Genomic DNA, 27460 nt, shown 5'->3' with positions numbered 1-27460 from the left:
TAAAGCACCTAGATAGCACTGGACAATACGGTACAACCCAACGGTTGTCAACCACGAACTTTTAATATTGCAGTATAAGCTCCATCATCTGGTGATCTCCGTCGGTAAGTCGGATAACCATCATCTCCAGTTTGAGTATTCTTGACCAATTTGTGAGGGTATTTCTTACTATATTTTCTATTATTCATACATGGCGATCTAATATTTAACTCGCCGCATGGGCCATGAATCATATTCTTGCATACTATTTCATAAAGTATAGGATCTTTGTCTTTGTTTGGTATCTCGGCAGAAATAATTTTATCAATTTCATCTGGCTGAATTTTCGTTTGTAACCACAAAAGAATGTGACAGTGTGGCAAACCTCGTTTTTGCCATTCAACACTGTAAACATAACAATTTACACCACCGAAAATATATTTATTTTTTAATACATGCATGAACTTTTTTAGTTTGAGATGAAAAACTCTAAAGATTATATCGTGTCTATCAAACGACTTTTGGTCTTGAAATAATTCATTTTTTACACGCTCGAACATGGCAATAAACCTTTGTACGGATGTACAATCCGAGTGTAGAATTTATATTTAATGTAAGTGCATTTCCAATGTAAGTGTTTAATTTAAATGAATTAACCATGTATTGTTGTATTGGATAAATTATGGAAATACCTCAAAATTTGACTGAGTCCACTCAAGGGTTTCATCATCGAGTTAGAAAATTGATACGAAATTTTGGATCACTCGAGGCAAGAAAATAAAGAATACTTTAAAATATTTAGCAAAAGTTATTGCTATTAGCGATAAGTTCAAATAATTTTCTACGGTACATGTATTTTTAACACATTGAATCGACACATAATCGACAACGGCGGCTTTGCCTCAGAGACAAATAGTCGAGAAATGTTATGAATATTTGTATGGAATTATAATTTACTCCAGTGACGTCGATCCCTATTTCGAATCCAATACTTAATTTGGTTGGGTGGTCCCATGGTGGACAGAGGTACACTGGTACTAGGACGTACAAGTTGTAAGAATTTGTTTTTTGGGTATAAGACGGTTTCAAAATTGCAATTATAACTCAATGTACTCAGCATTTTTTGCAGTTATACTCAGATTTGATTTTTATGCGATACCATATGAAACAGACAACGGCGCCACTGATTCATTCGGTTATTAGAGTAATTATTCCGTTTTTATGGTTGTTTAATGACATGTCTTCATTCGAATGGTGCATGAGGATTTTGTTTTCATTTATTTTTAGCAAAGTAATGTGATTTTCCGGCCGCGATGATTAAGTATTTTGTAGCTAATCACGTAGTTCATGATATAAATTGACTACGATTATAATGGTTATTACCAGGGCTTGTAAGTTCATGCATTTGAATGTTTTTTTTGCTACATCGGAAAACATGCTAAGTGAGATACAAATGCGTTTCATAACAATAGTAATAAGAATGTAAGTTTAAAGCATGTTTTTGCATGTTTTGTGTATATTGGTATATTTGGTACATTATTAATTTTGGGGTTATTAGCGCATTTTATTTTAAATAAACAAAATCAATAAAATCATTCTTCGTGGCAGTTAAAAAAATAAAATTAGATCAATAAATGCTTGAACTCATTTTCCGAACATGTTTACAAAATGTTGGCATTTATCAGTACTTTTATTTTTGTATGATATCGGGTTTTATAAGTTAAAATCAGTACAACGGAAATAATGTTATTTCGCACAGCTACTCTTTCTATTAACGTTTGCATTGCATTCTATCAATATATTTTCATCGCAACTTGTGTTCATTAATTATAATTTTAATAAAATGTAATCGAAAAAATAAAATATAATTTTAAAAATATGAATGAATTATTCTTATTATTTAAAAAAATGCTATTACATTTTTTTTCGTGCATAGTTTAAATTGTTAATGCTTATAAGTGCATATCTGAATACATATTTTAACAAATTTCAATGCATTATTGCATGTTTCTATTAAACTTGTTTAATTTTTCATATTGATAAATGAAATTAAAACAAGCATTGTAAATAATAATATTATTGTGTTGTTTATTACAATGTATGACAGTATGTATTCTATTTTATTCAAATCTATTTTAATATTCTTTGTTTAATATATCATTACGTCCACATAAACATCACGGATCTCCATTATAAACATATTTCAGGAGGATGAAAAAACTTTTTAATTTTGACTACCATTTAAATATAATTAATTTTGATAGATAAAGTTAATACTATGCCTTTCATGGCTACCCAACAGAAAAAAATAGATTTATAAATTACAATTACAAATAGATTTTAAATATTGTGAAATCAAACATAATTATGTATGTACATAAGTTATCAGAAAAATTACTTAAAAATATTTCTAAATAACCTAAAAATAATTTGGTGGTATACCTATAAAGCTATTTATATACCTAATTGTAAGGCTCTAAACAATTACTTAGATGTTAATACAGTTACTGAAACAATTTAAAGAATATTAAATCATTCTTATAAAAAAACATGTCCTCATATATTATAAATATATTTAATCTTAATATAATATATATATTATATTTTCTTAAAATAATTGTCCAAAAATAGCAAATATCCATATTGATATTATAAAATTAAGCAAGTAAAACATATGTTATACCAATGCCATTGTATAAACAGAAATAACATTTAATACAAAATTAAAAAATATTTTAAAAACAAACTATAAGTAACAATATTAATAATAAAATATAAATCATCTTGAAAGCCAATTACTTTAACATATGAGATAATAATAGTAATTTATTGTCTCATTGTTACTTGTAACATTGTAACAATAAATGTGACTTCTTACAGTGAAGTTCTTGATCAGTAGGACATTTAATGGGCTCTCAATTTTTTTTAAAAAAAATATAGAAATATAAATCAATAATTAACTAACTCTTTGACAGCTTGTAAACATTTCCATTTGTTGGGCAAGTAAAATTGTTCAAAAACATGAGGAAATGGAGTGTCATACCCAGTAACACGCCGTATTGGAGATTCTAAATAAAGAAAACATTCTTCCTAAAAAATATGTACAATAAACAAATTAACCAGTTTTAAAAATTATAACAGAATAAAACAAAAAACTAAATTACTTGTATTGAAGCAGCAATTTCAGCACCAAATCCACCAGTTAAAGGTGCTTCATGAGACACTATTACACGACCAGTTTTTTTCACAGACTGAAAAATGTTCAATATTTAAAATAAATAAAAAATTTTATTTAATTTTAACAACATTTTTAATTACTTACATTTGCAACAGTTTGTTTATCCCAAGGCAATATAGTCACTAAATCAATAACTTCACAAGAAATTCCAAAATCCTTGTTAGCTATTTCTGCAACTTCAAGTAATACATGAACTTGAGTACCCCAACCAATTAATGTGATGTCTCTACCCTTGATTAAAACATCAGCTTTTCCTAATGGAAATTCATAATCATCATCAGGTACATCATCTACAGCTAACCTGTACATCATTTTTGGCTCAAAAAATATGCATGGATTTGGATCTCGGATACAAGATAGAAGTAATCCTTTTGCTTTATGGGCACCACGAGGAATTACAATCTGTAATAATTTGAATGATTTGATTTAAAGTAATTTTAAAATATTAAATGAATAATCTAATGATAATAACTATAATTTAATATAAATTAAATAAAAGGTAAAAATAAATTTGATGATGTTTAAAATTAACTTGCATAAAAATTGTTCCCAAAAATGCTAGACACATCATATAGGTAGATTACATTAATTCAATTTGTATTCATATAATTTTAAGATACAAATTTAAAATTAATACTTAAATTTTAACAAACAATAACCAAATACAGTATTACAATATTACTTTGAGTCCTGGTGAATGAGCATAAAAACTTTCAGGACTTTGAGAATGATAAAGTGCTCCATGACCAACAGCAGAACAAGGAGTACGTACAGTAAGTTTTCCACAATCAAATAGATTACCAGAACGGTAACGATATTTAGCTGCTTCATTAACCAACTAAATAAATAAATATTCATTATTACTTTCAAAAACTCTAATTTATAACTTATATAACAATTTAATTTTACTTGATCAAATGCAGGAAACATGTAATCAGCAAACTGGATTTCTGCTATTGCTGTAGTACCAGCAACAGCAAGACCAATTCCAAAGCCAATAATACCTTGTTCACACAGTGGTGTGTTAAAAACACGGTCTTTACCATACCGGTCACGTAAACCACTAGTACATCTAAATACACCACCAAATCCAACATCTTCACCAAATACAACTAAAATTTTAGAATAATATTTCTAAACAATCAGAATAAGCTCATTAAAATATATTTTTAATACAGGTATGGTTTTTTAATAAGAAAAATGTTTAATCTCACATGGTCCATATTTATCTGAAATTACATGTATTTATTATCAACAATGTGTTATAGGTATACTTTCATAATAAATTAAATAGCTTAAAGTACTTTATCTTTAACCTATAAACTTTTTTCTTTTAAAAAAATTGCTTATTTTGATAATTAAAAAAAAAATAATCAATAATGTATGTTAATGAGATTTAATAATTTTTAATACAATATATTTTATATAATATGTATAATATATAAACTTGAATAGCACTGTGTTCTTAAGAACTTAAGTAAAAATTAATTTTTAATCCTTAAATTAAAAGTAATATTTATTTAAAGAATGAATCTATTTAAATGCAATTACTATTAGTCGAAATCAGAGCTATAGAAAATACCTTTTCACCCCTCCCACAACATCAAATGCAAAAAAATATTTTCCATAATACATAATATTATGTATTTTTTTAATAGCTTACCACTATTAGAATCTTTACTCAACACTAAATCCATAGCTTCATTGATTGCCTGATACATATTTTTTTTATTAGTTTTACCTAAAATAAATATAATTAATAAAAATATTAAAAAATAATTAATTTCAAAAAATTCTTACCAAATTTATTCGAAATTTGTTCAGGATGATAAACAAAATGAGATGCATATTTGAAACAACCACATAACTTTTTGGATACATTGAACAAAGAATATTTATTAATTGCGTGCATTGTAACAAATTAAGAAATTATTAGGAGTATAATCGTTATAAATTTCACGGTGTACTGAACTAAGGGCTCGAACTTAGAAGAATCTACAATGACTTATTAATAATTATTATCTTTTCAATACCACTTCTTTTTTTTTTTTAATTTATTGATAAAATATTATAAGTTTATTACTGTAAGCATACTCGATATTTTAGTTTGTATATTATTCGATTGTGTGATATCAATTTATGGTAATATAATAAGGTTTAAGCCTTTTGGATAAACAGTTGGACACAACCATACCTATACATGTAAAGATATTTATATGCCTATGGACATGAGTGTACGCTTATACAAACTAATACCTGTTACCCATAGCTGTCTTTTATCATTGTCTATAAGGTAGTCTTTGATGATCATCTTATCTTATCTGCATATAAAATATAATTAAAATTAGTAATTATTCATACTAATGGTCAATAGCCATGTTTTAGTTACATGATTTTTCTCTAATCGTGTGTTCCTGATACCATAAATAATAAGTATTTTATTGTAATTATTATTTATTAGCTATTCATTTCTGTTGCAAAATAAATTGTTTTTGGCTTCTGTGTGGTGAAATTGCCACGGCCGTTATCACCTATCATTAACTCCATGCTGTTATCGTCGCTCACGGATATAATCGCAACTAACATCGTGTTTTTGTTTTGCATGTTAGGTGTTAAAATTTTCAACAATTTTGATTGTTTTTAGACGGCAAGTGGCCCACCAAAGTTTTCGATTTATTCCACGCTATTTGTCGATCTGAACAATTTAGAATTAAAAATAGTATGTACCATTTATATAAATATGTTTTTGATACGAGCCATGTTTACCTGTTAAATGTTATTTGATGATAATACATTTTCCAATGTATCTAATCGTTATTGCCATTTTTTACAATTCATTTTCCAACGGTCATCATAATATTATGTCACAGTTAAACGTAAAGTCTAACTTAATATAAAAATGTAATTAAGTATTATCTATTGTATTCATTTGATATTGTGTACCTATTATAGCAGAACATATTTTAATTAATTTTTACTTGGTGGCACTTAAATAAAATTGTCTACCATCGTAGTTCATAGACGTGGTGTTCTTCAGCAGAGGAACATACAGGGAAAATCAACTCCTGTTACTACGGTCGTTGTGAGAATGTGTTGGTTAGTGGTGCGATCACTCACCACTGGGTAGCATTCAATTATCAATGGAGGGCACTAGTGCTACATATTTTATATATTAAAATATGCTCTGTATTATAGCAGTCAGAGTTGTATTTAGATTTTTTTTTTTATTGTGGGGGATTGGATAATTTTAACAACATTTTACAATTTCAGTAAAGAATTTTAATTTGTGTTATGAAATCATAACTCTTTTTTTCAAAATTAATGAAATAAAAATAATACCTATATAATAATTAAAATAATAGAATATAATACAATTATAAACTAATAATTCATAAAACAATGATAATATGAGCTTCTAAAATTTATATTTTGTAGGATAAAATCAGCCTTAAAATTTTTTTTCTTAAATTTCACGAAAGACTGAGGCTCCCATCTATGTTACTGATAATCATATTTGTTGCATTTTAAATTAGGTATTTAGAACATTTTTTTTTTATTAGTTTATAGAGAGACTATATGTTTTAAATTTTATTTTAAATTTTAAGTTCCTATTAAATTGTAATAGTGAAATTAATAAATAAGAATGGTTAAAATTTTAATTTTACATTATAAATACAATGTATATAAAATATTAGGCCTATATTATTATATTTTCTATTAGTATAATCTATTTATTTTTATTGACTACTACATATAATACTTTATACGATTAGATGCATCATGCATTGTTACTACTGAACTTTGAGTTTCAGAAAACCATGGATGATAATTGGGAAGTTAATTCTATGATGGAATTTGATCACTATCAGAACATAGCACGAGCAGCTTTTGGTGATATGCTTTATGACAGCGACAGAGTAAATATTTATAGATACAACATTTTGCAGTTTTATTTTTCAAAGCATATTATTTATTTTACATTCTTATAAATTCTTAATATAATATAATGTATCAAAATTATTTTAAATTTTTATTTACAGAATCAATTATACTATAAAGCATTGAAAAAAGAAATTACAAGGTTACATAATGCTAATAAAAAAGTACATGTCTTAGACATAGGAACTGGTACTGGTCTATTAGCTATGATGGCTGCTAAATGTGGAGCTGATTCTGTTTACGCTTGTGAAGTATGTATAATGTTTGAATATACAAAGTAACCATAATTTTATAAATCAAGTTTCTTGTTTTAGGAGTTCGAAGAATCTTATAAATGTGCAAAAGAAATAATAAGATCTAATAATTTTGTGGATAAAATTGTACTTATTCCTAAGAGTTCACAAAATTTAAAAGTTGGCATAGACTTACCTCATCGTATGAATTTGTTAGTTACAGAAGTCTTTGATACAGAACTTATTGGTGAAGGTGCTATTTCAGTGTTCAATCATGCTCATCAAGAACTATTAACAGTTAATATTTGTTTTATTATTTTGTTCACGTTATGAAAACAATAACAGATATAAATGTATATTACTAGAGAAATACATTGAAACTATTTTTTATTATTTTCTATAGGATGATTGCATTGTTATACCATCTCAAGCTATTGTATATACTCAAGTAGTTGAAAGCGAGTATATAAGAAATTTTAACAGAGTTAACGATGTGTATCACAATAACAAGTTATTGATGAAGGTACCAGAGAACATAAAAAAATGTCAAGGCATTGAAAGTGTATTTGATTTACAACTAGGTGAATTGCCAATAGATGTTTTTAAAACTCTAATTCCTGCACAAGTTATGTTTAGGTGATAATTATATATAATTACAACTATTACAGACATAACTAAATATGTAAAAATGTCTATCTTAGGTTTAATTGGAGTGACAAAAATGGTGTGATAACTGATCGAAAAAATGCTATTCATTGCAAGTCTAAGGAAAATGGTATTGTTCATGCTGCATTTGTATGGTGGGACTTAGCTATGGATTCTGATGGTGAAATCATGTTAAGCTGTGCTCCTAAATGGTATGGAAATCGTGATGAAGCTCCTTGGAGAGATCATTGGATACAAGGAGTGTATTACTTTGCAGATGAAATAAGTTTAAAAAAAGATGAGGAATTCAATGTAATTGGCTACCACGATGAACTTTCATTTTGGTTTGATACTAATAAATCAAGGTAGATATTACTTTTAAAGACTTTACAGTTAGATTGCTGATGAATATTGTACTAATTGTTCTGTTATATCATATTAATATATAATATACCATATAATAACATATAACATATAATTTATATTTCATACTAACAAAAATCTTTATAATTGTATTTGATTGGAATGATTGTTTAATTTTGGTCTGAGGTATTATAATTCTGAATTATGATAAAAAATAATAATAATAATAATAATAATTCAATAGACTGTATTCAACTTATACAAATAAAAAAGTCTAACTTAAACTATAGTATACTAATAATATATTATGTGCCTATATTTATAATCTTCCCTTAAAATTAACTATAATATATTTTGTTTTAGTACATATTTAGATGTTCCTTTTCCATACTGTGAGTGTGATTTCCATAGAATTATTAGCAGAACACTTATTGGGCAAATGAATGATCACAATCTCACATTAAATTATTTAAATGCATTGAAAAAATATATAAAATTAGGCAGTGTCTGTCTATTTGTTAGCAATTTGTCATTTATAGGACTTGCTGCAACTTTATTTGGTGCAGAAAAAAGTAAATTTATTACAATCTTATATTATACAACTTGTTTTACCAAAATAGTATATTTAATTACTTATAGGTTTATTACTATGATGTAAGCGGACCACAGGGTTTTGAAAAAGTTTTAAAAGCATATATTAGAGCTAATGAGTTAGAAAGTAAAATTATTTTATTGAAAACGTACAAAGAAGTTTTAGAAATAATTTCTAAGCAAAATGAAGTAAATATTAAATGTAAAAATAAACTTATTCAAAAATATGGTTTTATTATAATTTTATATTAGAAAAAGGAAGAAATATACACTGTGTTTACGGAACCTTCCAAATGGATTTTACCTGAATGGATTGATATTGTAAGATTTTGTCTTCAAGTAAATCCAAAAACAAATATATTTCCAAAAGAAGTAACCTTGAAAATACAAACTGTAGAATTTGATGATTTATGGAAAATTCGAGCTCCTTTGACTGAAGTAGAAGGATTTGAAATTATACCATTCAATGAAATTGTGCAGGTATAATACCTTTTTATTTACAATACTTACTTTTTATTATTTATTTATAAATAATTGGCAGAAAAAAAATTATAATTTAATTTTCATAAATTTATTATTTTAAATGCTTTAGGAAAGTATCAAAATATCAGATGGAATATTGGAAGAAAAGCCATTATGGGAGTATCCTAGTAAAAGCCTATCGAACATTTATGATTTGTTTACATTGAATTTTGAGAATATTGCAAATGAATCCAATTTAATTTTAAAAAACAGATTATCAGTTAATATTGAAAAGTAGGTTGTGAAATAACAATATAAAATTCTTATAGAATTAGAGTATCTAGTATATTATATTTCAGTATTTTATACTCTATCAATATTTATGTGTTTTAAATGAGTACTTAACACAAAATATTTTTTTTAACTAGGATTATTTTGTGTATGGTAATTGTTTAGCTGATTTTTGTATATAATTGGTAATTTCTGAATTTAATAAATAGAAATAATTCTGAATAAATGTATTGTTAAATTTTGGTTCATGTAAATATCATGCTTAAATTAGCTAGATACATCTAAGTTAAATTCCCAAAAACAGCAGTTCTCAAACTTTTTACTTAGTGTTTTCCTTTTTTTGGACCAATTTTAGTTACAGTACCCTACAATAAATACTTATATTAGTTTTCAATATGCTTAAAAAATTAACACTATTTTTATTTTTATGTGGGTCATGATGTTCTTGAATATATTGCTGTGCACGTTTTGGAAACCACTGTCTTAAAGTTAAAGTATATATAAACTATGAGAATAGTGTCTTTCAATCAAATATATAATTGATTTTTAATATTATTTGAATAACCATTGTGAATTGATTTTTAAATGTTGGCTTTGTTTAATCAGCTTTTAATGTTTTTAATTAAATAATCATTAAATTGAAAGTTTAAAAATAAATAACATATATGCTTATTGATTATAATAATAAATTTAAATTTATTTAATTTTTTAATTTTTCCTGAACAATATTGAATAGAATTAATATGAATTCAATAATTTTTAATATTCAATCACATAAAATCTGTATACAACTATTTTGATTTTATTTTGTTTACAGCGATGGTGTTTGTCATGGACTAGTTTGTTGGACTGACTGGTGTTTGGATACAGATATACATATTTCATTTGGTGCTTCAAATAAAAAAACTTATATATCAGATTGGTATCCTTATGCACGACAAAGAATTTACTTTTTGAATAAGTATCGAAAAGTTTTACCAGGAGATGTTATAAACTGTGATGCTATTTTGTGTAAAAATGGCAATTTGTTAATTAGTTTTTGTAATACCTATGATCATTAAGTTACTAAAATTTAAAATCTTATTTTTTTATTGAAATATATATTTCTTTTATACAGTCCTATGTTTATTCATTGTAATTAAATCTTATGATACTTATAAATTATAATCAGTGGTGAGCGCTGAGAAAAATCTGAGTATGTGTAATATAATTTTTAAGTTTATTATATTTCTGTTTCTACAGATAAAAAAACATATTGTTATGCAGTTATTTGTAACTATACAGTCTTTATAAATCAACAAACAGATAGTAATAAGTTGAATAATAAAAATAGAAAACCTTAGAATATATGAACAAATTATTATTTGTATAAGTATCGATTTATCATTTAGGTTTATGTTTTTTCATAAGTTTAAGTGACAAATAATACATTTTTGATTTGAGATAATGATTTAAGATAATGTAATTTAATTTTAATTAATGATTAATGAGCATAACACAAGAATAGGACATGCAATTAAAAAGTATGGTGTATTGATTACAATGATAAAATTATGTAAATAACTATCAGTTATATATCTAAAGATTGCTTAGGAAGCATAAATTGTAATTCATTTATAACAGAGGAAACCTTTCTTTACCGAGGGCCATAAAACAAAAAATTTGTGGTGGGCCAAGAACTTAAAAATTATTTTTTAAAATTAATAGAATATTATATTTTATTGTACGCAAATTTTAATAGAAGTACCAGAGTTGTTCGTAGGGAAGGGGGTTTTGGTAGTGAAATCTTCTCTCGAAATTAGAAAAAAAGTATTATTAATTTTAGTTAAATATCATAAACATTTGCCAGGGATATTTATATAATCCGTTGTTGACCTATCTAGTACTATAAAATTAATTATTACTAAAATTATCTTATGAAATAAATACATTTTAAATAGGTACATGGTAGTAAAAATATTGAATTCCCTTGAAAAAATTTCTGGACGCCCCTGATAGATAGTGATAAATTTAATTATTTACTATACATTACTAGTTTATTGTTTTTGTTCACAGAGAATTTGAATAAAAGATTCTAATGTGCTTGAATTAACTCAAAAAATGGCATCGAGATGTTCATTTGTTTGTTGAAAATATTTTTTAGATGAATTTGAAAAAAATTCAACAATATTTTTAGAGTTTGAATAATAATGAAATTGAGTTTTTAAAATAATTATTAAATTAAAGTTCGATGATTTCTTATTGAATAGAAGTTTCGATATTACCCGATCCGTATATTCAAGATTTCTAAATTCAGGCATAGATGCATCAGATTGGAAAATATATCTTTTTTTTATGTAGCATAACGTTCGAAATAAAAAAAATCAAGTTTTTCAATTTGATTTAATACTTAATTGAGCCGGTTAGTAAATTATCGCAGATCGTAGTTGATTACTATTTGTTTTTAAATAAAAATTATTACTAATATGTTTAATTGTAGTTGGGTTAGTAAAAAAAAAAAATCTTGGTGCGAGTATTAATTATCTTTGTAGCTAATTGCACAAAATATAAATAGTTGTCAGTCGATATAATTATAATACAAGAATTGTTGGCAATACCGAAAAAGAACAGCAACAACTCTACTCATTCAACTGATATTATGCACTAGGATATTCAATAACCTAAATCATGCAGGTTCGAAGTTTTCTTACTGTACTGATATGTTATTCTAATAGTCCTTATTTTTTAATCAGCATATCCGTAGTGATGAGTTAAATAAAAACGAGTAGACGTGTTAACGTTATCAAATTAACAACGTTTAAATTAGCCATAAATTCTAAAGGATTATTAAATTGTTCATTAATTTCGAGATAGTCCATAATGAATGAGTAAAAAACCATTATTTGTAATACAAAACGACCTAATTGTTGAAAAGCCGGAATACGGATGAATATTAGATATCTATATATCCATGATAAAACAAATAACAAGTCTTTCAAATAATCAAATAAAAATAAGGAAACATGTGTTTAATAGTTCCATGAGTGAAGCTTGGAAGAAAAACACTGACGAATTTTGGTCCCTGGTGTACGTTTTTTAGTGGCTCCCTGGTAGAATTGATCAACGCCATTCTTTTTGGTTATGTGAAGTTTGCCAAACGTGTGAAGGATTTCTCTACTAAAATTTTACATATTTTTCGGCCGTCAAGTAAGTTTTCTCGTTAGAAAAGTGTTATAACAAAATTTCAACATGGGTCGGATGCACACACCCGGGTAAATATTAATTTTGTTTTTATGTTCATTCGTTTCGCCAGACCCAAGTTATAACGACACGGCGGCGGTACGTAAACCGCGCAACAATACACTGACGAACGCTGCTCGCGTGTGGTTTGGGTTATGTCGCACAAGTCCAACACTTTATGGACTCGTATTTTTAATTTTTTTTTTATAAAATTTTGCAGAAAAGGTATCTCCAAATCGGCTCTGCCGTACCGCCGTATCGTACCGACATGGTTGAAGTCGTCATCCGAAGATGTCAAAGATCACATTTTCAAGTTAGCCAAGAAGGGCTTGACTCCATCAAAAATCGGTAATGCTCAAACGTTTTGTAACATGAATTTAACTATTAACACTCGCATTTTTTTTAACCCATCAACATTTTTTCTGTTTTAAATATTGTGCCAACTGCATGCATGGTTTTATCATTCAAATGATTACCTTCATATTGGTACTGATAGAATCGTTCTATCGTTTAAAGTTGCATTATGGTTGATTCCATCTAACAGTATAAATTGTTAATCATTGAAAACTATTTCATATAATAAATGTAACTAATTTTTTTCCTACAATTACATAGTTCTCAATGATTGCACTGCATTTTTCTGTTATTGTTATACACCTACTTAATGTCATATATACTCAATGATAATAATTTTACTTTTTTTCTATTGAAAACATTCAACTGGTTTTTGGTTTTTATTGTTTTTTTTTTTTTTTTTTTTGAAGACTTGAACGAGGCATTTGTCTGAGAGTTATAATTAATAAGTTTTACATAATGATATAATTTTTCAAATATATTTCTTAAGGGCATTGGAAGTGATGATGATTTTTTATCTCATGGTTTATCATCAATAATTTATTATAATTTAGGCATCTATTTCCTATATGCTGATCAATATATTGAACAATTTTTTTGATGTCATCAATAAGTCTACATGAGGATAATTTTTAATTTTTTTAATTTTGTTTTTAAAATGATAAAAATAATTAACCATACCAGTTAAATGTCTGTTGATTTTAGTGTGAATTATGTGGATAAAATTATAATGTACAAAAATTGTTCATAATTATATTAATAAAAATTTAAAATTAATTAAAAATTCTTGTGCTATGCTTTAGATACTTGATAAACAGGTACAGAGAATAACTCCAACATTTTTTTTTTTTTTTTTTGGTCGTAAACTATCAGCTATTAGAATATTGTTAAATAATGCAATTAATTTCTTTGAATGAGTGAAAGAGGTTGTTCCATAATAATATACTGACCTGGTAATTTTGTTAATTTATTTTTTAATTTTATAGTTCATATTATAATGTCCATCCAAAACTAATGAAAACCATCACTCTTTAAATATTTTTACAAGTTATTCATTATAAGAAATGTATCAAAGTGGTATAATTTTTTACTTTTTTCTATTTTTTGCTTTAGGATACATATAATTTCAATATAAACATAAAATTCATACTTTGTAATAATTTTTCAATGTGTCTTGTATGGTAAATAGATAATAAATTGTTATGTAACTATGTTTTTATGTGATATATATTAAAAACAAATACCTATTATAAAATGTATTTAAAGTAAATTGTATAATGTAATTTAAAAATACCGCTCTATGATGATTCTATATACATATTTTCTGAACACTTTATTTACTGGTTTTCAGTTTATTAAGTTTACTATGCAGACTTATCGAGGCATTTGTCTGAGAGCTATAATTTATATTATTTTTTGACATTTATTTGTTTTATGCAAGTTGAACATCACAAAATGAATCAAATCGGTCTAATATTTTACTTGTTTATTTATTTTGTTTTAGGTTGTATATAATTTAAATTTAAACCTAAAATTCACAATCAGTTTGTATTAGTTTTTTAATGTACATTTGTTTGTATGATAAATAGACAATTATTGGTTGGTAAATGTAATGTATTTCTAATATGAAATGTATTAAAAATAAAAATACTGCTCTATGATGATTCTATACTTATATTTTCTGATAACTTTATTTAACTGGTTTTCAGTTTTATTAAGCTTTTTATGCAGACTTGTCGAGGCATTTGTCTGAGAGCTATTGTAATATTAACCATAAATGTAATACTTTTTCATTATCTTTTGAACATATTCAACATTCAATTCATTTTTCATTTAGGTGTTATCTTACGAGATTCCCATGGTGTTGCTCAAGTCAGATTTGTTACTGGAAATAAAATTCTTAGAATCATGAAAGCCATGGGTTTGGCTCCAGGTCTCCCTGAAGACTTATACCATTTGATCAAGAAAGCAGTTGCAATCAGAAAACATTTGGAAAGAAACAGGTAATAATTTTAGATTTTAAACAATTCATTCTTATGATTAAATATTAATGTAATATTTTGTATTGCTCTCTTTAGGAAAGACAGAGATTCTAAATTCCGATTGATTTTGGTTGAATCACGTATCCACCGTTTGGCAAGGTACTACAAACGTAAGTCAAAGATTGCCCCCAACTGGAAGTATGAGTCCAGCACTGCTTCCGCTTTGGTTGCTTAAGTAAACTGTTTTATTTGTATGGACATTTGAAGAAAAATACAACTTATACTTTAAGTTCAACAATAATTTTTTTTATTTATTCATTTTTCCAATTTCTATTGCTTCCATAAATCCTTGAAATAGTTCTATTTATTAAATTTAATAAAAAACAATTTATAGTTAAGGAGGAACGGTTTTGAATGCAGATTCAATTGTTTTCTGAATATCCGAAAGCATCTTTTTTCGATCACTATGCTCAATTCATATGTCAAGGAATTGAAAAATGTAACTTTTATTTTGCATTTTCATAACTTACTTTTTAGAACTTTTTTTTTGGTATTTCTAGTGTATTTTAAAAATTTTAAGTCCTTTTTATAAATAAATAGATTACATTTAATAAATATTTTGTTAAAACTATTTTATTCATATATAAAATTAATATGAAACAAGGTAAAATTTTAACGAATACTTTTTAAATTGTATATTCATGTTTTGGCGATAATTTACAAGATAAAAATAATTTATGCGAAGTTTAATTATAAAATTATATAAATAATTAAGAAAAATAAGAATTTATGTAATAAAACAAATTCTTTTAATCTAATAAATAATTTTTAGTGCATTTTTGAAAAATTTGTTATGAGTGCATTAAATAATTTTTTTAAGGCATTTTTCTTGTTTCTTAGAGCATTTAAATTATAATGTTATCATCAAATATATTAAAATAAATACATAAAAAAGAATTTACTTTTTTTCATTGATCCATAAATATATATATTCTTAAACGAATGACATCCTTATGCAAATTAGTGCTTTTGATTTGATGTGTACCCGAGTACCCGGTTATCTGGGTAATACCCAAAAAATATGCATTTGCTAGAACTTCCGAACCCTGATAACAAGTATTCATATTCAGTGGCATTCATAGGGGGAAGGGTAGAGAAGGTGTTCAAACTCGCCTCCAGGGCCAAAAAAAAAAAAAAAAAATGAGAAAATTGTGATATTATTGATGACGTGTAAAATATTCATAGTTTCATTGTTACACTTTGAACTTAAAATATACAACTATACAAAAATTATAATAATTGAATAATTATATTAATAGATGTTTGAAAAATGTTGTTAATTATGCTGCTTTTATATTCCTATAGTTACTAATTTACTATAATGTTAAAGTAAACAATAAATTGTAAAAAGTTGTATAAAATAATATCTATTTATTGCAGTTCTTTCTCTGTGCAACGAAAAAAAAATAACGAAATTTATCATGTTTTAGAAAAAATATATATTTACATACAAATCCCAGCTCTAGTAATGAGTATACAAACCATAATGGGTATCCGAAATTTTGTAAATCGGGTAATACCTGTAAAACCCGGGTATCAAGAGCACTAATACAAACACTCATCATCATAAAATTTACCAAAAACAAAGTTAAAAAAAAAATCACTTGAATTAAAAAAGTTATTTTCATTAAGGGTCTAAGGCATTGGACTAAGTACATTGGAGAACGTCGAGCGTTGCGTCGCGCAAAAATTTTAAGCCCTTATAATTTAAATCGGAATGCGTTCATTGACTTCGAGAGTCATCTTCAAGCGTCAGTGGCGCAGCGCGTCACAAATCAAACATGTTCGAATTTTGATGCCCGACGCTCATATATTTGGCGGGCGCGAACAGTCTAGTAGTGGTGTAGTAGATAGATTTCTACACTTAGATTTATATAACTTAAATATAGGTCAATTGTATAGGTATACGTAGCTGGTAGTATAGGTAGATACCATGCGAACATGTATAGGTATAATATAAAAATAGTTCATAACATGCGATTAATTATACATAATAATATTTGAATAATTATTATAATAATAATTATTATTATTCTATAGTTTAATATCTATTTTGACTAGATTAGTTAGTAGTTGGATCCAATTTCTGGTGGTGCAGAACAGTGACGTCGTCTTGTATTTCATTTGGTGGCGCAAAGTATAAAAATTTGTTAATACCACCACCCAAAAAGTTAGAGCAAAATAATGACAGGTTACATGATTGAATGATTATATTGTAAATTTAATCATCATAAAGTCGCTCACTTCGTTCACGATTTATCACTCCATTTTCATCTATTAGGTAGGTACTATTCAGCAGTGGCGTATCCAGGGGGGGCGGGGTAAGGATTTATAACCGACAGCCCGTACTACATTAATTATTAAGTATTAAGTCTATTTTAGAATACGATTGTATTTATTGTTAAATGTGCCGCTTAAAACAGCACATAATAATAATAATATAAATTATGATCGAGTAAAATGCCTCATATTTTATTATAAATCAATAATCATACAGACTGAAAATTATAATTATAAATAAGGTATTAATCATTGCCTATTTATCTTAGGTACTTATTGCTTACCTAATTCATAGTGGTTTTAGAAAAAAATATTTAATATCAATTTGAAGCGTATATAAATATAGGTTTAATTATTTAAATATTAAATACGTTATTAAAATTAAAAAAATTTAAAATAAAAAACAGTTTATTTCATTTTTTAAACAACTATAATTTGAAAAAAGATGTTTTAAAAATGTTTCACGGGGCAATTGGTAATGTAAGTAACTATCTTAAAATGTTTAAAGGATGAATTTGCATGCTGTATAATCACTTTTAAACATTGAGAACCAAGAGGCGTTTAGCTTCATTATGTGTGTGAAATAGATATAAATATCAATGTACGTTTGTATACCTACTTGTTATGGTAAAAAGACATGCATTGATAAGCGAATTGTTTTATCGCATAATAGTATTCTACCATCTACAGATCGACTATCATTTAATTTGTTCTTTCTTAAGGTTTACTAACTAGAGTGTAAATTTATCCACCCAACCCACCACCATAGTAAAATAAAGGGGCGAACTGTCCCATAAAATTAAGTGTTCGGCGCCACTGGTGCAGAGACATCTCAATTTATAATTTCCAACACACCAATTTTCCAATTTCCTAGGTAAAATTTTTCCCCAGAAATACATATTTTCCCATATATTTCTTTAAATAACAAATAACTTTTGAATTATTTTAGCATTAAAACCTTTATTATTATAATATTAATAAAAAAAACGATCAAATTTTTTTTTAGTATGCTGATTTCCTTGGCTCTTGAAAATAGTATTATAGGTATACCAATTTCAATGATTTTGTGATGGTGCAAAAATATCTTTGCACAACCACATTTCAGATGTGGTGCTGCAAGTGTCACATTGCACCACCCAGTTTACGCCACTGTGTATATTGGTCTATGATATTAATAAATATAGTCATTAACTATTATTTTAATGTTAAATAGGTAAATTTATTTACTTGATTAAATTTTTTTTTTTTTTTTTTAAAACTTCAAACATGTTTATATAGTAATATAGTATATTGTAATAATATAATTATTTTATTATAATACAAAACAGCCTTAAAACATTGTTTTTTTTATCTAGCGTATATAAATATTAAGCTCATCGTATTAATTTTATAATATAATAATATAATATTGTTCACAGGTAGTTTATCACAAAACGACTTGTACAAAATATAATAAGGTATGTAAATAATATATAGGCTCGTGTACACGAACAATACTCACATCTAAAAATAATAAAGTAAAAAAAAAAGAAAAAAAAATTTAAAATAGGTATGTGGGTGAATATTTTTGTAATTTTTATGAACACATTGGCATCATCGTCAAAAGATAGGGATTTGTCATGCATCACATGCGCGTGACGAATAATATGCTGGACATAGGACTGCGGTGAACTGTTCGTCGTTGTATTTTTTTGTGTAGGTTTAATGCAACGACAACGATTGTACGTTCCTCGTTCCCAATATGTTCATGAGCCTTTGCGACATGAAATACGGCCGGTCTGACGAGCCATCATTACGTTCGGAGTCCTCCACTGCAATAAATGTACAAGGACGTGATTAATAAATACAGTTTTTTTTTCACAATTGTGCAGTGCGTGCATCCGTCATGTACCACCCCTTCTTATGTAGCCTGTAGTTGTGGTATCGAAGAAGATCCACCATCCTAGGCGCGAATAATGTCAAAGAAAGTTCCGAAATCGTTACATCACACCGTCCTCCTTTTTCCTCGCCTTTTGCCCCGGAGAAAGGGGCAGCTTGTCTCAGTGGCGCACTCAGGATTTTTTTTCAGGGGGGAGGGTCAAGGTAAAAATATAACACATTTTACGATTAACAAAATTATGCAAATCCTTAATATATTTTGACTTAAATAATAGTATTGATATTGAATAGACTATTCTATAATCAATGTTACTACTAGGTATTCAATACTATTTCTTCATACTTCAAACTTTTAAAATTTGTAAATTTTAACCTAGACATCGGAGAAAATGTCGGGGGGTTACAACCCCTTAACCCCCCCCTCTTGCGTGCGCCACTGGCTTGTCTTAATACAACATGAACGTGTTCATGCTGCGAATAACGTGTACTTACAAAAGCACAGGAACAACGTGTCGACGGCGATCGAGTACACGTGGAAGAACGTGGACGATATCACCCAAGAGCCGACCGCGACAACGATCATGGGCAGCCACTTGTAGTTGAGGACGGGCGGCTTATCGACGAACGCGAACTGCTTGACCGGCTCCAATGGTTCGTAGAACTCGAAATAGAACGCTGTTATGGTGGCACCGGTAATGATGATCTTTCCGACGAAAAATATGAAGTCCGTCACCTGCGCACACGAATAATAAACGACCGTTATTGCGGTACTTTACTTACCCCCGTCGATATTTTTGCCGCGCCTTTGTTCTACGTCCAGCTCTATCATCCCTCTACGTCCAGGGTCACGTAGATAGCTTATTCGTGTACCCGGTGCAAGGCCGTATCTAGAAATTTTTTTCGGGAGGGATCCAAAACTTGTAAATTGTAATTTTATTGAATTTAGATTTTAACTTTTGATATTTGGTTAAAAATAAGACAGAAAAATATTTAATCTTCTTTTATTAAAGTTAATATCATATTTTCATATAATATAAAACTAAAAGCAATTAATGGTTAATTGGAGCTTAAGTCATTTTTGACTGAAAATATTTATGTTGGTATAAAAAATAAATAATTATTTTAAACATTCGTAAAATATTAAAGAAATTTCAGATGGGGTCCAGACACCCTGGACGCCCTAGATACGGCCTTGACCTGATGTGTGTACAGCAGTCATAACTCATACTCGTAACTCGAGTTAAAGGAATTACGGTTGAGAATAATAGTTGCAATGTACGATGTGCAATTACGTGGCAATACGTCGAAGAGGAAAATGTACATTTATTGTTCGTGTCGCGTACAATACATTTTGTACAACGGTACGAATGTTGTGACTCGCCCCCCTAAAAAGTTATAGTCAATATGAATTCGGTTACTATATTCACTCGATTATCCTTTTCGGTGGTATGGTTTAGCTATACATTAACTCGGTCGACTATACCTGTATGGTATGGAGCACCGAATAATATTCACGAACGTGCAGGACCCACGAATAAGACTAACAGGAGGTAACTAGTAGGCGTATATTTTGGTTCACGAACGAGTTAGAAAAAAATATTTCCCGAAAAATATAATCAAGACGGATGGATATGTAGACCAAATAAATTAATGAACACAAAGGTGCACTAGTCCGCTGTCAACCGATAAAATACACGTAATGCCTAAATATGTGCATTTTAGTTCAACATTATTTTGTGACGAATTTCATTTGTATTTGTTTACCGCTCTGCATTAATGTGCACAATTGAACGTAATACTCTACCGAGGTATTTCGTCGTGATATGCGGGCAACGGCATAATCAAAGGCATGTTCAAGGGGGTTCAAACCCATCCATATAAATGCGACAATCCACATTTATTTTTTTTAAATAATATATCACATTAATTTTATACTACTTGATTTTCTTCATTGGAAGAGTTTACATAAATTCAATTTTACCTAATTTTTTCCAGTGGCGGAATTTACATGAACTCAATTTTATCTGTTTTTTTTTCTGACGGAGCTTACAGTAAAAAAAAGTACTTTTGGCGGAGTTAATATGCCCATATAACTATCATTTGATTTTAAAGATTGTAAAGATAACATATCTCTTCTGATTAGCTAAGAGACCTTATAATTTATAAAATAATTTTCCTTTGAAAATGGCTCTAAAAAAAGCTTAGTTAACTTGATTTTGTACTTTGATTTATGTATAGTATTTTAATCAATGCTATGAATTAATGAAGTTAAAATCTATCAAAAAAATTAAATGAAATATGCATTTAAAATGTCGGAAATTCGCTTAAAATTCCAAAAAATTTAGAATAAAATGCACTTTAAATGGTTTTTAATTCAATATTTATATTGATATAATTAAAAAAAGTTTCTGAAAAAAATTATAAAATATTTATTGAATTTGAATTTTGTTTTGTAAATTTATTGATTCTGTAATAATTCCACTCATCTGATTTTTAAAATTTTTTTTTTACGAATTTCGTTAAAAAAATAAAATAAATTTAAACATATTTATAAGTGAGTATTTTATTCGTCTTTACTATCACATTGGACAACAAGTGCTCGTTTGATGTTGTTAAATAAAAATGGCTGTCGATTATTCGTTAAAAAATTTTTATACGCTAAAAACTTCCTTCAGTATCTACAGAAGATGATATGAACCATATCAAATAAAAGCTATGTTATCGAAGCTGAGGTAATCTGTAAGGTTCGTTCTGAATATTTTAGTTCCTTTGAGTATTTTAGAAATTGTGCATGTTGCATGAATTCCCGTATTTTTTCATAAGATTCATAAAATATACTCATAAATTTAATCAAGACTTTGCACCCGAATAATATTTACGGGTTTCGGGTTTTGGGTGTTGAATATATTCGGGTGTTCAAACACCACAATACAACATTTAAACAAACATTTGAGTGTTAATAACCGTTATTATTCGGGTTAATATTGGTTAATACGGGTGTTAAGTAGTCAAGGAAAAATATTATTTTTCATTGGTGGAGTGCGGTGGAGTGGCTGAGCCCCCCTCCACTAATGAAATATTTATATTTTCTTTTACCTGCCTATGTAATAAAATATCAGTTTCTTATACAACTGTGTAACAGTTTGGTAGACCAAACTATCATTATGTTGATTTCAAGCAATGGTGTAACTACGATTTACTTTCGGGGAAGAGGAGGTTATTTTATACGTGTATAAAGCTTATAAATTATAATATCTATTAAAATTAAAACACTAACACAATATCCTACTCCTAGTTAATGCGGGCATATCGTATGCGTCAAAAAACAAACTATTTTGTATTCTGCGTTTGTGTTTGTGGCATAGGTGGATATCGGGGGGGGGGTCTTGCGGGAACTAAGCCCCCCCTCCCAGAAATATAAAGTGCAGGTCTTAGCCCCCCTAGCTCTAAAAACTGTTAAGAAACTAAAATACAATAATTATTATAATTGTAATATGCATTTTTAATAATCGAATTAAAAAAATATATTCTGTGATAAAAATTAAATCAAATTCTTAAAATTTTACTAATTTCTTGTCATGAGTCATGACTTGGAACGATCGCAATTAATGTAATATTAATAATATGTAATAATACCCGTATAGATTGTTTAATTTAATTAATTAATAATTTCTGTTTAGAATACCTACTTCAAAAATGTTTAAGATAAGGCACCTAATTATTTTTTGTTTAAATTGTTGGTTAAAAATGTCAAATTGTCAAAGTTCATAAAGTGCCTAGTTGAAATAAATAATTACACACAGTGGTCTCTATAGGTGTAATAAGCAAATACTTCTCAGTCCTCCCCCCTACAAATTTCACCAAATTTCTGCTAATGGTTTGTGGTACGTACTCATACTAAAAACGCACTAGCTAGAATATAGCGTAACACAAAAATAATAATAATTTGTACTTATGAATGTTACGATGAAATTATTACACCAACTAAAATCGACAATTCACGCCATAGACATATGTACTACACGCCATGCACTGAACAAATACGAATAACGCGAACAACAATTTAGGTAATCGTACGCGAGACATCAATTCTATTTCAGACTTACAGTATTGCAATAAATAACGACTCGGTGATTTGTAGAAGACCTATTACCTATTAAATTATAATAATACGACGTATCCGCTTGGAATAATTTTAAAAATAGTATACCAGTTGTTTACACTTGAACATTCATCATACCATACCATTCATGCACACCTATCAATATGATATATTGCTATTGTCTTTATTTAGATAAATTTAGATTAATTAACAATTTTATACATTATTTGTGAAATTATTCCTATGAATAATAATTTTACTATTAAACAACTAATGAAAAATTGAAATAACCACAAAAAATACATACAAAATGATATGTCACATAAAGAGTGTAAAATAAAAAATTATTCAGGTTTCGGGTTAAAACCAATATTTTATTCAGGTTTTGGTTAATTCGGATGTTTAAAAAAAAAAAATCATTCGGGTTATATGGGTTTTGAGTGTTTGATTTTTTTAGGGTTTTTAGGGGTGTTACGGGTTCGGGTTAATTCGGGTGCAAAGCCCTGAATTTAACGTATACAGCCTGTGTAAGATAAAAAAATATGTGTTTAAAGATTGTGATTAACGAAATATTATTAAAACTACCAGAAAATTAACTAAAAAGGCAAAGAAATTATTTACAATTAAAAGGTTTGTAAATTAATTTGTTGTTATACAATTCAAATTATGTACTTGAAAATTTGCGTTTCACAATCAGCTTAAAAAAAATACACATTCCTACAAGTTCACAGCCCTAATTATAATTTATAAGCAAAATTTAACAAATATCTTGTGATAAAAAAAATTTACATTATTTATTTATATTTTATAAAAGTTTTCTCATTTTTATATCGATTCCTATATATATAAATATTTCAACCCCTCCCTTATTCATTCGAAATTCCTAAGCATTTCTCTTAGCACAGCTACTGTCTTTAAAGTTGTGTACAGTACGGCGACCGAATGCTATTATTGTACAACCAATAATGTCGCAATATTGTAATATTATTTTATTCTCTATTCTCGTCATCCCTGCGATAATCATCTGAACCTAAATCCGGCAGTTATTATTTTGATTACCTTGTCCACGACCACGACGCGCAGCACGTTCCTCAGCAACAGATCGAACGCTTGTTTGGCTGACGTGCAAAAGTTCTTTCCGTACATGGCGCACATGATGTACGCGTTACGATTGACGAACCGTAGGAACTTGTTCAGCAGCCAAAAAAAGCACCGCATGCACGTGAACACGGCCCGGGTGAACGCATTGTCGTACTTCTTCAGCTTGGTCTCCGCCCACTCGAGTATCGCGCGCACGAAGTTGCAGATGGCGATGATCAGCGACCCGTAAGCCACCGTCCCCAAGTGATACCTGCGGCGAACGGGTATCGCACGATTATTAAAATCTACTTAACAGCATCGTATCGTCGGTCGCCATCGCGCTGCCTACAGGTTGTTGTAATCACAAGCCCAGGTTCATGCCGGTTCGTGATGGTGTTCAACACGATTTACGGACGATTAGAAGAGGCAATCCATACCCCCAGGTGAGACGACAAATTATTTGTGAATCGTCGAAATGAACGAAAATCTAATACGTTTCCACGTTTCTTCAGAATGTTCCCACTCGTCATGATGTACCTAACAAACGTCCCTACTAGCACTAGGTGGCTAGATTTCGACGCCATTTGTTATGGAAGTTAACGACTGGTGAGAGTACGAGATTTACGCGTTACGTATTTTATGGTACGCGTTCGATACGGATCAAGACCGAAATATTTTCATTGTAATACGTCAAAAGTTATAAGTAAGTAATGAAGTGGAAAACTGTGACACGTTGTTTTCGTGAGAACAATCAATAGTAACAATCGGTAGATCCCGTGGACAGGACAGAAACGCTTGATATTGAGGGAGTAATATTAATATAAGGAACGCTATGATTGATAAAAAGGTGAAAAAAAAAATTAAATTAGTGGGAAACGGGAGAACGGAATTCATCTTCGAAAATTCGACCTTTTGCCTTATTATGTGATGATAGGTTAGATAAGTAACTTATTTGAAAACATGGATCGTGCAAAAGATACATCGGAAAATTTATGTTTTTTTTTATAGTATCAGTAAACATAAATAAACAAACATTGTTTGATTTTTTTCTCTTTTCACCATATTTATAAATTTTGACATCTGTGAAACACTAAACTTTCATAATTATATATACCAACGTTCAAATAATTTCCAATCTGAATTATGTTATATTTTTTTTTTTTTTATACACAGTAAATTCTCAATCGTCTTAACTACATACCATCGCGCAGTAGCATCGTTTCATCGGGATGAAACTATGATAATTTACGTGGGTACATACCTAAGTGTTTTGTAGACAGATTTTGTGAGCGAGAAGAACGGCACGTCCTTTTTTTGGAACGTCCAGTACCACGAGGCGAACGTGATAGCCAGTACCATCTGAGAGAAGGCCGACACGAAGTTCATTAGCCAGAACATGCCAAAAACGTTAAACAGCTGAAGCCCTGTGATGAAATCCTGCGACATCCTGTGGTCGAACGCACACTTGGCCACCTTGCACATGGACTTTGTCTTATTGTTCATGCAGTACCGTTCCCATTTCGACTCGGTACACCAGTCGCCGTCCTGTATGGAATGTAATAATATAGTAAAAATTTCAAGTTGTCGAAAAATGTTACATTTTTTGGAATTTTAATAACTAGTATGTCTGTATAACACATTGATTAGGTTTATGTTTCATAGATTTCTAAAGCTATAATAATAACATAAAATAGTATATGTTACATTAGCGAGAGAAATTATTATTTGATTTACATTAAGTTTACCAATATTTTTGTTTTAATTGTCTTCAGATTATGCAAATTAAATTATTATATAAAATATTGTATTATTGTATGAATTATAGGTTTTACCCGATGAGACCTAGAACTTTTCATAAGAAATAAATAATAATTGTAAAAAAAAAAAAATCGTTATATTATTTCAACGTTGTAGATGTGCAAAAAGAACTTCTCTGTCGCCAAAAAAGTATTTATATTTTTCCCTTTTATTACAAACTAAAAATCCAGTATTATGTTCTTAATTACTACAGATTCTTATAGATTATTGAATTCGAAACATTCAAGAGGATAAAATTGATACAAAATTGAATAATACTTTTGGAAGAAAAGAGCGTTTATCCTTCCATCAGTGTATCCATAGTTTGCAACGGATAGTCATACGAACAGAAAACGCCTAATCAGTGGTGTGCGCAGGAATTTGGTATTGGGGAGGGAAGGGGAATGTTATACATAAAAATGTTTTATTTTCAATCTTTATTCTTTATTATTATACAAAAAAAAAAAAATTTCATCAAGGTGGAAATTCATCTTTCTGGCTTTTACACTAAATTCATGAATTATTTTTGTTCTATAGATAATGGAATGTCTCGATGTATGTTCATTAACGCCAATCTTTTTAACTGTGACTTCCCCGTCGTATTTTTTAAATACTTTTTTAAAGTTTAAGGTTAGAAAAAGAGCTTTCACTAGTCGCCGTGGTCACAAAAAAAAAACCCATGGGGGATATATCCCCCATCATCCCCTACCCTGCATACGTCACAGCGCCTAATATTATAACACATTCACCTTGTAGTAACTGTTGTTGCAAACGCAATCGAGGTCGTTGACGAGACCTTTGACTTTGAACACGTACAACTTCATTGACGACAGATAAATAGCGACGCCGAAAAACCACATGAGCACCGCCAGGTACAGCACCCACTGGAACAACGGGAACACCAGCGACGTTTTGATCTCGAGAATGGCTCTGGGAAAATAACAACACGATCGTAATATTCGGTGAA

At 28.5% G+C, this 27460-nt stretch overlaps 4 protein-coding genes across 10 annotated transcripts in view; 2 read left to right on the top strand and 2 right to left on the bottom strand.

Moving 5' to 3' along the window:
• Nucleotides 1–2740: 2740 nt before the first annotated feature.
• On the bottom strand, nucleotides 2741–5696 carry LOC112679246 (2-oxoisovalerate dehydrogenase subunit beta, mitochondrial). Of its 3 annotated transcripts, XM_025548967.1 has the most exons (8): nucleotides 5607–5696; nucleotides 5018–5538; nucleotides 4881–4958; nucleotides 4127–4329; nucleotides 3900–4055; nucleotides 3302–3619; nucleotides 3144–3230; nucleotides 2929–3069 (listed from the first exon to the last, which is right to left on the bottom strand). In XM_025548967.1, the coding sequence occupies exons 2-8, from the start codon at nucleotides 5127–5129 to the stop codon at nucleotides 2929–2931; spliced, it is 1095 nt and encodes a 364-aa protein (XP_025404752.1). In that variant the 5' UTR covers nucleotides 5130–5538; nucleotides 5607–5696. The 3 variants fall into 3 exon arrangements, with proteins under 3 accessions (XP_025404753.1, XP_025404754.1, XP_025404752.1); XM_025548968.1 differs by lacking the exon at nucleotides 5607–5696 and having other exon boundaries at nucleotides 2741–3069; nucleotides 5018–5129; XM_025548969.1 differs by lacking the exons at nucleotides 4881–4958; nucleotides 5018–5538; nucleotides 5607–5696 and adding an exon at nucleotides 4432–4455 and having other exon boundaries at nucleotides 2741–3069; nucleotides 4127–4351.
• Nucleotides 5697–5846: 150 nt separating this feature from the next.
• On the top strand, nucleotides 5847–10857 carry LOC112679245 (protein arginine N-methyltransferase 7). 4 transcript variants are annotated; one of them, XM_025548965.1, is made up of 11 exons: nucleotides 5847–5936; nucleotides 7024–7134; nucleotides 7258–7407; nucleotides 7471–7686; nucleotides 7793–8025; nucleotides 8091–8399; nucleotides 8761–8968; nucleotides 9037–9177; nucleotides 9241–9468; nucleotides 9581–9744; nucleotides 10559–10857. In XM_025548965.1, exons 2-11 carry the CDS (start codon nucleotides 7036–7038, stop codon nucleotides 10800–10802), a joined length of 1992 nt encoding a protein of 663 aa, XP_025404750.1. In that variant the 5' UTR covers nucleotides 5847–5936; nucleotides 7024–7035; the 3' UTR covers nucleotides 10803–10857. The 4 variants fall into 4 exon arrangements, with proteins under 4 accessions (XP_025404750.1, XP_025404749.1, XP_025404751.1 ...); XM_025548964.1 differs by having other exon boundaries at nucleotides 5848–5936; nucleotides 7030–7134; XM_025548966.1 differs by lacking the exon at nucleotides 5847–5936 and adding an exon at nucleotides 6083–6118 and having other exon boundaries at nucleotides 7030–7134.
• A 2002-nt stretch (nucleotides 10858–12859) lies between these two features.
• Nucleotides 12860–15597, top strand: LOC112679247 (40S ribosomal protein S13). The gene is made up of 4 exons (XM_025548971.1): nucleotides 12860–12992; nucleotides 13181–13308; nucleotides 15152–15317; nucleotides 15393–15597. The coding sequence occupies exons 1-4, from the start codon at nucleotides 12970–12972 to the stop codon at nucleotides 15529–15531; spliced, it is 456 nt and encodes a 151-aa protein (XP_025404756.1). The 5' UTR covers nucleotides 12860–12969; the 3' UTR covers nucleotides 15532–15597.
• Nucleotides 15598–18992: 3395 nt separating this feature from the next.
• The window catches only part of LOC112679255 (CTL-like protein 2), a 45200-nt gene continuing 36732 nt past the window's right edge, over nucleotides 18993–27460 (bottom strand). For both annotated transcript variants that reach the window (XM_025548980.1, XM_025548981.1), the window contains exons 9-13: nucleotides 27243–27423; nucleotides 25958–26241; nucleotides 24676–24967; nucleotides 20007–20247; nucleotides 18993–19447 (exon numbers count right to left, since the gene is read on the bottom strand). In XM_025548980.1, coding sequence (XP_025404765.1) covers nucleotides 19338–19447; nucleotides 20007–20247; nucleotides 24676–24967; nucleotides 25958–26241; nucleotides 27243–27423 — 1108 coding nt within the window. In that variant the 3' untranslated portion in view covers nucleotides 18993–19337. The remainder of the gene's footprint in view (nucleotides 19448–20006; nucleotides 20248–24675; nucleotides 24968–25957; nucleotides 26242–27242; nucleotides 27424–27460) is intronic.

Source organism: Sipha flava, unplaced genomic scaffold (assembly GCF_003268045.1).
Source record: "Sipha flava isolate LNK unplaced genomic scaffold, YSA_version1 133_pilon_pilon, whole genome shotgun sequence".
Taxonomy (NCBI): Eukaryota; Metazoa; Arthropoda; class Insecta; order Hemiptera; family Aphididae; genus Sipha; species Sipha flava.
The sequence above is the reverse complement of the archived record's forward strand: the minus strand, read 5'-3'. Positions and strand labels throughout refer to the sequence as shown.